The sequence below is a fragment of the Neoarius graeffei genome, chromosome 19 (genome assembly GCF_027579695.1).
Source record: "Neoarius graeffei isolate fNeoGra1 chromosome 19, fNeoGra1.pri, whole genome shotgun sequence".
Classification (NCBI taxonomy): Eukaryota; Metazoa; Chordata; class Actinopteri; order Siluriformes; family Ariidae; genus Neoarius; species Neoarius graeffei.
In genome coordinates, this window is record NC_083587.1 from 61,585,827 (window position 1) to 61,598,828 (window position 13,002).

At 39.9% G+C, this 13,002-nt stretch overlaps 1 protein-coding gene across 1 annotated transcript in view; it reads left to right on the forward strand.

The window, feature by feature from the left end:
- The window catches only part of csmd3a (CUB and Sushi multiple domains 3a), a 631,117-nt gene extending 623,462 nt beyond the window's left edge, over positions 1–7,655 (forward strand). The window contains exon 70 of the mRNA XM_060900611.1: positions 6,927–7,655. Within this exon, the coding sequence (XP_060756594.1) occupies positions 6,927–7,086 (160 nt within the window). The 3' untranslated portion in view covers positions 7,087–7,655. The remainder of the gene's footprint in view (positions 1–6,926) is intronic.
- The last annotated feature ends 5,347 nt before the right edge of the window (positions 7,656–13,002 follow it).

Genomic DNA, 13,002 nt, shown 5'->3' on the forward strand with positions numbered 1-13,002 from the left:
TAAAGGAAAAACTTGAGACTGAAAGGTTTTAACAGTCATCCAAATGACTGAACGTAAACATTACTACAGTAACATACTAGCTACTATGTTGTTGACATTAGCTAGTGCTAACAGCTAGCTGCTAGTACACTGCTACAACACAGACACTGACCCTAATAATACAGTTCTTGTTCATTGCCTGATAACAGCAAATTTATAACGGGCCATGTCTCAACAGACTAAGAAGTTATTTCAATGCCATTTAATAACATTTTGTTTATCCTGAGGACCGAAAGTAAATGAAAATGTGAACAAACCTTAGCTGTAATAAGATGGCGACCACCGGCTCCAGGGACGACCCGCTGATGTAGGCATGTTACCCAGCCTGACACAAAATATTTGTAGGCATCCAAACTCTTATACGCTTTCAGATCAATACCTGTGTATGGCGATGGGTTTTTAACGACATAGGTATACAGATCATGTGGGCCGAAGTCAGGTAAAGACGAGGGCTTCGTGTACTTCCGTACGTCAGTGAACAATCCTGGTGGAAGCAGGTAAACGTCGTTCTCTAAGCCTGCTAACCTCAATTTTTGCAAATACCTCTCCCTCTGCTCGCCCTGTAAATGCCCTACGTCGCTGGATAGTGAAGGTGTTTTCTGCATCTCGCTCCTTTTTCTTTTATGTTTTTCGTTTGTCGCCTTCCTCGCATTCAAACTGATTCGAGCCGTGACATCCAAAATGGCAGCCTAACGATGCATCACATGACTTGGTCACGTGGGTGAAAAACCTCAATAGCCCAGGCCTGGGTTTATCCGTATCACTGAGATTGCTTCTGGAGCCATTTTTCCAGGCCTGGACGTGATCCGATAAAACATCTAGCCAATCAGGTCATTGTTCACACGTGACGTTGTCTGAGCACGTGCTGTTTTTCCCCAGGCATCGTTGTACATCCTTGTTGCATCATGAAGTCACGGAATACAGATTCACGCCAAATAAAAAATATAATACAAGGCACGGATCTTTTATTCACGGATACACTACCGTTCAAAAGTTTGGGGTCACCCAGACAATTTTGTGTTTTCCATGAAAAGTCACACTTTTATTTCCCACCATAAGTTGTAAAATGAATAGAAAATATACTCAAGACATTTTTCTGGCCATTTTGAGCATTTAATCGACCCCACAAATGTGATGCTCCAGAAACTCAATCTGCTCAAAGGAAGGTCAGTTTTATAGCTTCTCTAAAGAGCTCAACTGTTTTCAGCTGTGCTAACATGATTGTACAAGGGTTTTCTAATCATCCATTAGCCTTCTGAGGCAATGAGCAAACACATTGTACCATTAGAACACTGGAGTGAGAGTTGCTGGAAATGGGCCTCTATACACCTATGGAGATATTGCACCAAAAACCAGACATTTGCAGCTAGAATAGTCATTTACCACATTAGCAATGTATAGAGTGGATTTCTGATTAGTTTAAAGTGATCTGCATTGAAAAGAACAGTGCTTTTCTTTCAAAAATAAGGACATTTCAAAGTGACCCCAAACTTTTGAACGGTGGTGTATGTGATTATTTTCCATGAAGTAAATTAATAAAGTAAACATACGTATATAAAGTAAGCAGCTGAGATATTTTAATTATGAACTTTGGCAGTCCAAACATATTTAATTGTTTTTGACTTGTTGATTTTTTTTATCCGTATGAAATCAGTAACCAATCTGTAATATACCGAAACGTCCGTGACCAATCCGTGAATTATTAGCATCTGTGATGCATCCGGATTAAAATCCGTAACCACTCCGTATTTTGTATCCTTTTTTATTATATTTCCGTAATCCGTGACCTATCCGTATTATATCAACCACTGGAGTGTGTGCATGGGTTGTTTTGAAGTCCAAGCTGTACAGTACGACCCGGAATAATGCGCTACTACTTGGAAAAAACTTCCATGACTATTCCTAAATTGCATGTGTTTATTTCCCTGAGTGTCAGGACTCAGCGATATTATAGTCGGGATGATAGTTGTGGTGTTTCTGCTCCAGACTGGAACTAAATTCAGGCAGAGGGATCGTCAGAGTTGGAGTTAGAGGTGTAGTTATAGTTATCGGTGTTGTGGAATCGGGGCCTTTACTAGTACCACTCTGAAATTGATTATTTTTCTCCAACAGCATATCCTGAAGTGATGTTTTATTCCTCTTACACCACAGCAGTTTGCAAATCATAAGACATTTTTATTTATTTAAGAATTACCCATCATACTTCTTATCCATTTCTAGTTACGTTGTGGAAAATCACGAGAGTCGTATCTTCACCAGGTTTTCTTTCACTTTCTTGAAGTTACACGCAAAATAATACACATTATCGGGCAGATTGTACAGGAAGTGGTTCAAAGTGAAACAGTTCTGAAACTAACATTATGTTTTGCGCCGTGTAGTGAGCATATACACTGACCGATGGCCACTTTAATAAGAACTTGTTCTTGATTCTAAGATCCCTGTTCTTCACTGCAGCACTGGAACCCGATGTGTTCTTCTGTTCTGCTGTTGAACGCTGAGATGCTTTTCTGCTCACCACAGTTGTAAAGAGTGATTATATGAGTTACTATATCCTTCCTGGCAAAAAAAAAGTTCAAGGAGTAGCGTTACGTAGAGTCTTCGAGAAGATATGAACCGTCAGTTCATGTAAAGTTTTTACGTTCGAATGAAATAGCTACATTTCCAAGTTAGCAAACATCGAACCTGTTAAATGTTGTTACAAATGGCTGCCAACAAGTTAGCATTAGCATAACCGAATTAGCAGGAAAGTTATCTCAGTAGTCACGCTGAGTTTAGCGTAAACACTGAATGTTTAACATGACTGTCGAAAAAGAGCTATTTGAGTTAAACCTAAAAACATTTTTTTTATTTGTTTGACCACTTTGAAAGTGTTTGAGATTCATATTTATGGTTCATATATAATTTATTTTCATTCTCAGAACTGTAACCTGTAATTTGGTTTTAAATGCAAAAATCATATCCATAGCAAGTTCAAAAAAAAAAAAAAACATGTACACATATACACTCACAGATGGCCACTTTAACCCTTTGATGCAAAACATGGGTCAAAAGTGACCCGGCTGAGTTTTTATCTTCTATATCTTTGCAATAAATTAATTCCATCATTCAGTATTCAAGGTATTCTTCAATTAACTTGTTTTTGATCGTCATACATCCTTATTTTATTTTTTCCTTTCTTACTTTTTGAATAAAAACCCTTTTTGTATCACTACCCTTCGAATGCACAACATGGGTCAAAAACGACCCGCGTTCATTTTCCAGGTTATTTCATGTACGGCTGAGTGTTTCTATGATCTACCGTAAAATACCAAATAATAGCCCGGGTGATTATTTGTCTCAATCACGTAAGAGACCCGGCGCGTATTAGAGACTAGGCGGCTATTTGGAACAGGCGATTAATTCCTTCTTCACAAACACCTTCCCCAAAATCTACCTCAAAACGGGGAAAAAATCATTCTCAGATAGGCCTACTTTTAACCAGTATAACTTACAGTTTGTTTAGAGTTAGATTACAGATAGCACGGTGCCGACTTCGGGGAATTTTGAAGACGCAGAATGCATCTTCGCATGGCACAGTCGGGGTGGATAAAGGATAAATCACACACCTTTTCCTGTTAATGACTAGTTAAGTGCATGCTTTACAAAATAATCAAGAAACCACACCATTGTCTGTGCGCAGCACTGTGATTTAATTACTCTGCAAAGTTATGGTCACTTGCTATCACCCTCACCCATGCAGCCTCCACCCTTTGCGCTTCGCGATGTCTGTCAATCTGAAATTGCATGGAGGGCGCGACGTTGAAGCAACATAATTAGGGTGCGAAGTGTCAAACCAAAGGGTTTTTTCTTATGCTGAAAAATAAGTGACCTGCAGTGGCTACATACTGTCATCTTGCATTCTCACGTTTCTCTCCAAGACGTCTCCCTATTTGGCCGATATGAGCCTATTCCCCGAGTGAGTTGGTACGGTGGCTCGACCCCGTAGAAAACTTAAAGTTCGGATGAAAGTTAGTTGAATAGGTTACTGACTTGTAGGCCTACATGTTGCCTGCCTGACGCGTGCTTCTGCCCAACTTGCACGACAGATTACTTGTTGAAAAGGCCCCTCGGATTAGATTGGCCGCGAGCAGACTGAAATGCATGTTAGAACGCTCTCACCTTTTTTGTAAAGCATCTTCCAGATCCGAATGGGTAAGGGCAAGTGAAATGGTATAAGGTCTTTAATAAAACTCAGTGTGTGCTTTGACGCATGCATTCGGCAATTTAGGTCGTTTAACAGAAGCAGCAGTCCAACCTTGGAAACCCGCAGTCCTCAATGTCACCACACACGCTGGCTTTCGTTGGGTATACCCAAAGGGGTGGCTAAGACATCTGTCAAAAGTTACGGAGTTGCATTCCTCAAGAAATATTATGGTAGACCAAGATTATAACATTGAAATGGCATGTTTATTATCACGTAACAAAATGTTGTAAACAGTATTATAGAAATAATTTCATTCATTCATTCATTCATTCATTCATTCATTCATTCATTCATTCATATTGTTTCGGTAGAAAACTATGCAATGCAAAATCGTTTAAACACCAGAAAACCAGAAAAGTGCTGGGCCTCAAGATTCTAGATAGAACGTTCGGACGCTTTTTTTTTTTTTAGACCCCGGCGAGTATTCGGAACCGGCCTTTATTTGTCACAACACACGCGTACACCCGGCCGTTAAAGGGAACTCGGCGGTTAATTGGAACTCGGCTATTATTTGGTATTTTACGGTACTTTTGAAATAAATTCATTTTGTCATTTACTTTTCCAAATATGCAGTAAATATCTTGTTTTTGTTTAGCACAAATCATCATTTTTATTTTTCCTTTCTTAAGTTATGAACAAGCACAGCTTTTGTAATTCTACATCAAGTTTACACACATGGGTCAGAACCGACCCGCATGCATTTACTCCAGCGTTTGGTGGGAACTGTGAATTGTGCTTGTGTCCGACATTTCACAGCTCAGCACAGCGCCCTTTGCCCATCTCATACATGCAAGTAATGTTTTTCAATTGTTCTAACATTACCTTAGAAAAAAATGGATTATGTTTAGGTTCCCTTGAGAGTGAGTAGATTACTTGTCAGAAAGTTACAAGTAATTACTATTAGCTACCGAGCTGTCGACATATTCTACTTTATTTAGCTAATTTTATTGTAGTTGGCTTCGCTAACAACATAGTTAATAAATAAATAACTGGCCCCATTCACTGCTAAAGTAATTACTTGAAACAAATTATTATTATAGTATTAAGACATTTAATTTTAAATCACACTTGGATGACCCATGTGTAGTAATATAAAAAGTATTTTTGTTCATAAAGTAGGAAAGAAAAAATTAAATTAATGATTTGTGGTAATTAAAAACAAGATATTTAAAGAATACTTGGAATATTCAATCATAAAATAAATTGATTTCAAAAGATAGAGCAAAGAAAAACTCAGTCAGCATGAAATAACCTGGAAAATGAATGCGGGTCATTTTTGACCCGTGTTGTGCATTAGAAGGGGTGTGCATATGTTTCGCATCAAAGGGTTAATAGGAACTTGTTCCTGATTCTAAGATCCCTGTTCTTGACTGCAGCACTGGAACCTAATGTGTTCTTCTGTCCTGCTGTTGCATGCTGAGATGCTTTTCTGCTCACCACGGTTGTAAAGAGTGATTATATGAGTTATTATAAACCTTCCAGGCATAAAAGCTCGAACTAGCCTGGCCATTTTCCTCTGACCTCCCTGTCTTATCAACAAGGCGTTTGTTTCCACCCACAGAACTGTTGCTCGCTCACTCACTCGATGATGTTTTTTGTTTTTCGCACCATTCCGTGTCGAGACTGTTGTGTGTGAGAACCCCTGGAGATTCTGAAATACTCAAACCAAAAATACTCATCTGGCCCAAACCAACAGCCGTGTTGCCACAGTGAAAGAAAGTCGCACTTCACTGTGAGATCACAATTTTTCCCATTCTGATGTTTGAACATTGTGAACATTGATTAACTGAAGCGTTTGATCTCTATCTGTGTGATTTATGCATCGTGCTGCTGTCAAGCACGGGATTGGCTGGTTAGAGAACTGCAGGTGGATGGGTGTTCCTAATAAAGTGGCTGTGAGTGTACAGTGTAGTTAAAGTGCCATTCCACCATTGGATGTATTCTTTGGCATAAAATACAATATATTTTATGACAACATGACTAGACAGAGAAATCTTTTAGCTTCAAAATGATATATCAAACAATTTTTTGACAACGACAAGTATATTAATTTTGCGACCAAAGTCACCTACCCTTTTAATTTCCGCGCGGTAGTGAAACGTGATGTCATCGGCAGGTTCCCCTTCTTGTGTACCACGTGTCGGTCTATTTTTAGACCAGGAAACCCCCAAAGTGAGAGAGTCATTTCTCCTCGTATATGGGGGCCAAAAAAATTGCGAAAAATTTTGAGTTAATCTTTCAGTTAGCTAGATTTATTGGTATTAGCTAGATTTATTGGTATTTTTATCGCGTTCTATCCGCCATTGCTGATAACATGTGCCACGTCACACGTCACGTGGTACACAAGAAGGGGAACCTGCCGATGACATCACGCGCGGAAATTAAAAGGGTAGGTGACTTTGGTCGCGAAATTAATATACTTGTCGTTGTCAAAAAATTATGTTTGATATATCATTTTGAAGCTAAAAGATTTCTCTATCTAGCGATACCATTTATATATGTTGTCATAAAATATATTGTATTTTATGCCAAAGAATACATCCAATGGTGGAATGGCACTTTAATTGTCATAATGTCTGGAGGCTGGTCTTGATGGACAATTTGCTCTTCTCCATTTTAGTTGTGGCTCGCTCTGTGCTTTCAGGAGGACGGACAAAGCCGAGTTCTCAGGCTGCTCCGCCCACGAAAACAGCAACGGCCAGGCCACGTTTGAGAACCCCATGTACAACACCAACACCAAAAGCATCGAGGGCAAAGTGGTGCGTTTCGACCCCAGCCTCAACACCGTCTGCACCATGGTTTGACATGAACGGACCCATCAGACGGATTAGCATCGTGTCGCGTTTTATTTCCTGACTTTTACGGAGGTTGCACAGATTTACAGAGAAAGACTCAAGCACAGTCTGAGGAGCCAATACTCCCAATACTCCTATACACTACAAACCACATGCTTTAACCTCGGCGTGGATCCGCAAGGGTGGCTCGGACTGCTTCACGTTTCGGGTGGAGTGTTTTCAGGTTGTGTAACTCACTCTAAGAGTGTCCTTGATTTTTGTATTCAAGAAAAACAGATCTGAGGAGGCTTCATGTGAAATCTTGAACATGCCGGGTTTTCATAAGCCTTTCCCAGAATGCTGCACAGTGCGAGTTTGCATCATCGTGTGTATATTGATTTCTCAACACGGCTTCGCTTCTTCGCTTTCATGCGCTCACATCACCCTCCTGCAGATCACGGCAGAACAGGTTGAGAGGAAATGGTTATAAAATGATGGAGATGATGGAGGATCCCTTCTGTTCTCTCATTTCTTTTTTTTTTTCTTTTTGTTTTTGGGTGCTTCCTGCTTCTGGAACATTCTGCTACATTTTCTTGTCTTGTCCTAATAACAGTTTCCATTAAAGGCTCCTTTAACTGATGTTATGTAATGCATTAGTTACAGCGTTAACAACATACGTAACACTTGGTATTAATTTAATTATTTCATTTTAATCCAAATAATCAAATTAACCGAGGTTTATACCGTTATTGAGTCAAATTATTCATGTAAATGACATTTAATGAATGTGTTTCTGGTTGTTAGCTGGCAAAATTCAGATCTGAGACTGAAGCAGACTCTAATATTTTCACCTCGAGACCAGAGTTCAGGAATTTATTAACATTTACGGACATGCTATAATTAAATTTTTGCTAATTTGTGTGGCATTTTGGTCATGGATTGAGTAAACGTCATTCTATGCACATTCACTGGATATGAGCAATCGGGCACTCTGATTGGCTACTCTACTACTAGGATATCAGCTCATATATCATGAGTAGAGAAAAACAAAATGGCGGCGTGTTGCTGAACCAACCGAGGACGAAATAAAAACTCGAATCGAAAACAAAAACCCCAAAAAATACAAAAAAAGCAACAAAAATTTTATGGAATGAAAGTATTTGATGGTAAGAACGTATCTTTTTTTTTTCAAGAATTATTATTATTATTATTATCACATTTTTCACAAATTGCTGGGCGGCACGGTGGTGTAGTGGTTAGCGCTGTCGCCTCACAGCAAGAAGGTCCGGGTTCGAGCCCCGTGGCCGGCGAGGGCTTTTCTGTGCGGAGTTTGCATGTTCTCCCCGTGTCCGCGTGGGTTTCCTCCGGGTGCTCCGGTTTCCCCCACAGTCCAAAGACATGCAGGTTAGGTTAACTGGTGACTCTAAATTGAGCGTAGGTGTGAATGTGAGTGTGAATGGTTGTCTGTGTCTATGTGTCAGCCCTGTGATGACCTGGCGACTTGTCCAGGGTGTACCCCGCCTTTCGCCCGTAGTCAGCTGGGATAGGCTCCAGCTTGCCTGCGACCCTGTAGAACAGGATAAAGCGGCTACAGATAATGAGATGAGATGAGATGTTTCAGATAAAGATTTTATTTGTCGAATTTGCAAAAAATACAAATAAAAATGTTCCATTTCTCAAAATCCAGTGAATGTGAATAGAATAAAACAGTTATTCCACTCAATCTCTCGGTGCTACGCACCTCATCGGCTATCAGCTCATGTACGACTCGATTTCGTGGAATAACTGTTCGTTATTTCTGGTTTAATATTTAGCCTTTGTTAAATAAGGCATAAACCACGCCATGTTGTGCTGTTATCGGAAAATAATCCACAACACTGTCCCCACCGTTAAGTTGATTATTTTCCTCTAACAGCACATACTGAAGTGTTTTATTCCCCTTACACGACAGCAAATTTTCAACAATGAGATTTTTTTTTTATTCCAGAATGTCATACAGTACTTTTTATCAGTTTATAGTTCCAGTTGATGTTCATTCTTCTTCTCTTTTATGAGCTATAAAGAGTCATTCATGCATCAGCCTTTCTTTGTTAAATGACATCACGACGTTTTTGATCCATTCATAGATTACATCGTCTGTCTGTCATAGTCTTTGTGTTTCAGGGTTTCCCCTAAAGTATCATAGCGTAGCAGCCCCGCTACGCTTAATTTATTGATTTACCGATACACTTAGTGACATGCCGCGATTCATTAAACCGCTGCTTACAATTTAGGCTTAGAGTATAAATCTAGAATCAGCATGTGTGTGTTTTATAGCCTTTGAGCAGGTAATCAGTCCGGTCCATGCAAGCCCATGGCAAGCTGATGTCAGAGAAGGGTATTCCGTGCTGATTGGACACAGCTTGTGAGATGCAACTGGGTATCATATTGACTGGTTTTTTTCTTCTGTTTTTAAGGTGGCAATACCTTAACTACAATCACTACATCACTTGTTTATCGCAATGCATTATGGGGGGTCGGTCGCTGTGCAATATAGTGGATGTTAGATTAATTTCACGTGAGAGTTTTGTGAGAGGAGCGATTTTGCCATGCTCTGTCGTAGAAGATGATGATTTAAAGAGGTGGAGAACATGTCGAGAGTTTACAGCAGGAAAATCGGAATCCAAATCAAGCTCGGTGAGAAGGTAAGAGTCTAGACCGAGTTTACCACACTGTACAACGACGACATCATCAAATCTCAGAATGTCTTATCAAAACATTTATAAATGAGTGATTAGTTAAAGAAAAATTGATATCAGGAAACATTAAAAAAAATCTTTGGAAACCCGCTGATCTGCCACATCATGTTCAGTATAAATGCGTTTACTTCAATAAATGCCGCTAGTGAGGTACGCTGAACATTATACAGACCCGAAAGAGAACCCTTGGTGGTTTGGGAGTTTTATCGGTCCGACAGGCTCTTCGGCTGCCGAGTGCTTCGGGACGTTGAGAGGCAAAGGCTGAAGAATGCTTCTTTGTTTCCGAGGCTTTGGAATATCGCTAGTTTCAGACGATGAACAGTGTCGAATGTTATTGTCTTCTCTAACCGAAGGCCGTTCCGCAGACCATGGAAATATTGCTGGGTCACAGTTTAAGTACGTCTTTTTCCCACCAGAGAAACATAAGCTACAAACACTCGTCCATTTTGATTCAGTTTGAAGGTTTCGTTGCGGATTAAACTTATCCATTTCTTTCTTCTCTTCTTTTCGACTAGCAGCTGATAAAAGCTCGAATGAGTTGTTCTCTTTGTTCTGGAGACACAGAAAGGCACACAGCAGTTCACTTTAGGCAGCATGGTTAAAACCGGCTAGACACAACAATGCAGCGTTTAATAAAGGAGAAAGTAAACAATACGGCAGAGCTGACCCCGGGGATCGCCCATAATGCATTGTGGTAAACAAGTCATGGCATACCCTGTGTCTGAAATCACTCACTCGTTCACTACGCTCTACTCACTACATACAGGTATATATAAAAGACTATATAGTGAGCTCATTGATAAAATTTAAAAACACTTTCGGACACTAATCCGTCGTGCTGGTATTTACGTCGTTACTGTCGCACAGTTAAAACGTGCCAGATCAGTCGGCCGGTGGGTTTTCATTCAAAATAATAAACACATGCCTGTATTTTTGCGATAAATCCATATTATACTGAGCGTATTTCCCACATTACTTTGTGTCTGCTGCATCTTTCAGTTCTTTTAAATGAAGGCTGAATGCTTCCTTCTTTGCCGCTGCCTTTTATTAAATCAAATTTGAGACTTAATTTGATTTCTTTCAGCATGACTGCAATGCATGATGGGATATATTGCTTGGTTAGTGACCATCAGTTGTACACTACTTTTTGTGATGCATTGTGGAACACTTTGAGTGCACTATATAGGGTGTAAATAATCCTCACGAAGGTTTCGGACAGCACTACAAAATGGCGTCCTCATTATATAGTGCCCTATATAGTGAGTAGGGAGCGATTTCGGACACGGGGTCGTCATGGGTTCGGGTTATTCGGTAAAATTATAGCCTTTTCCCACCCAACATTTTGAAATGGTAAAAAAAAAAAATCAGCTCTAGATGTCATCCAAAGTCACAAAATGAACCTTTTTTTTTAAAGATTTTTTTGGGGCTTTTTGCACCTTTATTGGATAGGACAGTGTAGAGACAGGAAATGAGCGGGAGAGAGAGACAGGGAGGGATCGGGAAATGACCTCGGGCCGGACTCAAACCCAGGTCCCCGGATTTATGGTATGGCGCCTTATCCACCTGAGCCACAACACCCCAACACAAAATGAACTTTTTATATTTCAAAAATTTCAAAATGCCCCCTGACCTCTTTAGCTTACGCACCGCCTACAGTGCCATGCTCTTTGCTCCTCACTGCATTCAGGGAGGCCACTACTCTTCCCAGCTGTTTGAGGGGAAACCCTGTCTTTGTATAAATTGTTTCCACAGAAACGATAATGTAATTAGAACAAGTGCATTCATCGAATAAACTTGTGATTGGCAGCTGGACTTCGATCCGACCTCCTGTTAGAGAAAATGAATCAATAATTCTGACCAATCAGAATGGAGAATTTCGCCGCACTGTGATATAATGTCAGTTAAGGAAGCCTTAACGGAAGCATGCATTACCTTTTTTTTTTTTTGTCTTTTCATTTTGCATAATGATACTAATCCATGGCTTGAGATTGTAATTTGTGTAAAACTGAATGATTTTGAACATTTTTATTGTTTTTTTATATTTTATTCTTTTTTTTTTAATAATCACCAATTTCAGCGATTCATGTCCCATGAATAGCATCTTGTAAAATACTCCAGCTATGAATGAAAAAGGATTTATTTTCTGGAAATAAATAAGATGAGATATTTATTTATCGACATCATGTATCGAGTGTATCTTTAGAAAAAGGTGTGTGTGTGTCACCAAACTGCTGCCAAATATCCAATGTAGCATCACTACTACATTCAGCTTCTCAGTGCCATGACCCACACTATGCTTTTGCGTTATTTACTTCGTTTTTTTGTTTGTTTGTTTGTTTGTTGTTTGTTTTATTAGTCGCTGTAAATGTGGCTGTTGGAGAAGATTTCAGTTTCCGTTCAACTATTGGCTCCTTTGGGCGGGTCCACATGGTTTGTAAATAATATTCATAACAAATGTACAGATATTTAAAGTTTTTTGAAAAAGAGATCTATTTTTGTGAGGAAAAGCCACTTTGTAAGGAAAAAAAAGAATAATACAAGATTATGTAATGTAAATATTCATTTGTAAATGCCATTTACGTACAAATAAAGAGTACCTCCTTTTTGTTAAACAAGCTTCTTCTTGACTGAATAACACCAAAAAAAAAATATGTGGGCGGCATGGTGGTGAAGTGGTTAGCGCGGTCGCCTCACAGCAAGAAGGTCCTGGGTTCGAGCCCCGTGGCCGGCGAGGGCCTTTCTGTGCGGAGTTTGCATGTTCTCCCCGTGTCCGCGTGGGTTTCCTCCGGGTGCTCCGGTTTCCCCCACAGTCCAAAGACATGCAGGTTAGGTTAACTGGTGACTCTAAATTGAGCGTAGGTGTGAATGTGAGTGCGAATGGTTGTCTGTGTCTATGTGTCAGCCCTGTGATGACCTGGCGACTTGTCCAGGGTGTACCCCGCCTTTCGCCCGTAGTCAGCTGGGATAGGCTCCAGCTTGCCTGCGACCCTGTAGAACAGGATAAAGCGGCTAGAGATAATGAGATGTGTCTTATTTGGAGGGTACTGTAGGAGCTCTTGAAAGCTGCTTATTACTGGTATAACAATACAGTGTATTGAATCATATCGTTCGTATCGATACGATGCTCCACATCTGTGTATTCAACTATACATTCGTAATAAAGTAGGCTATTGGTCAGTAAATATCTTTTGTGTCACCTCTTGTAATG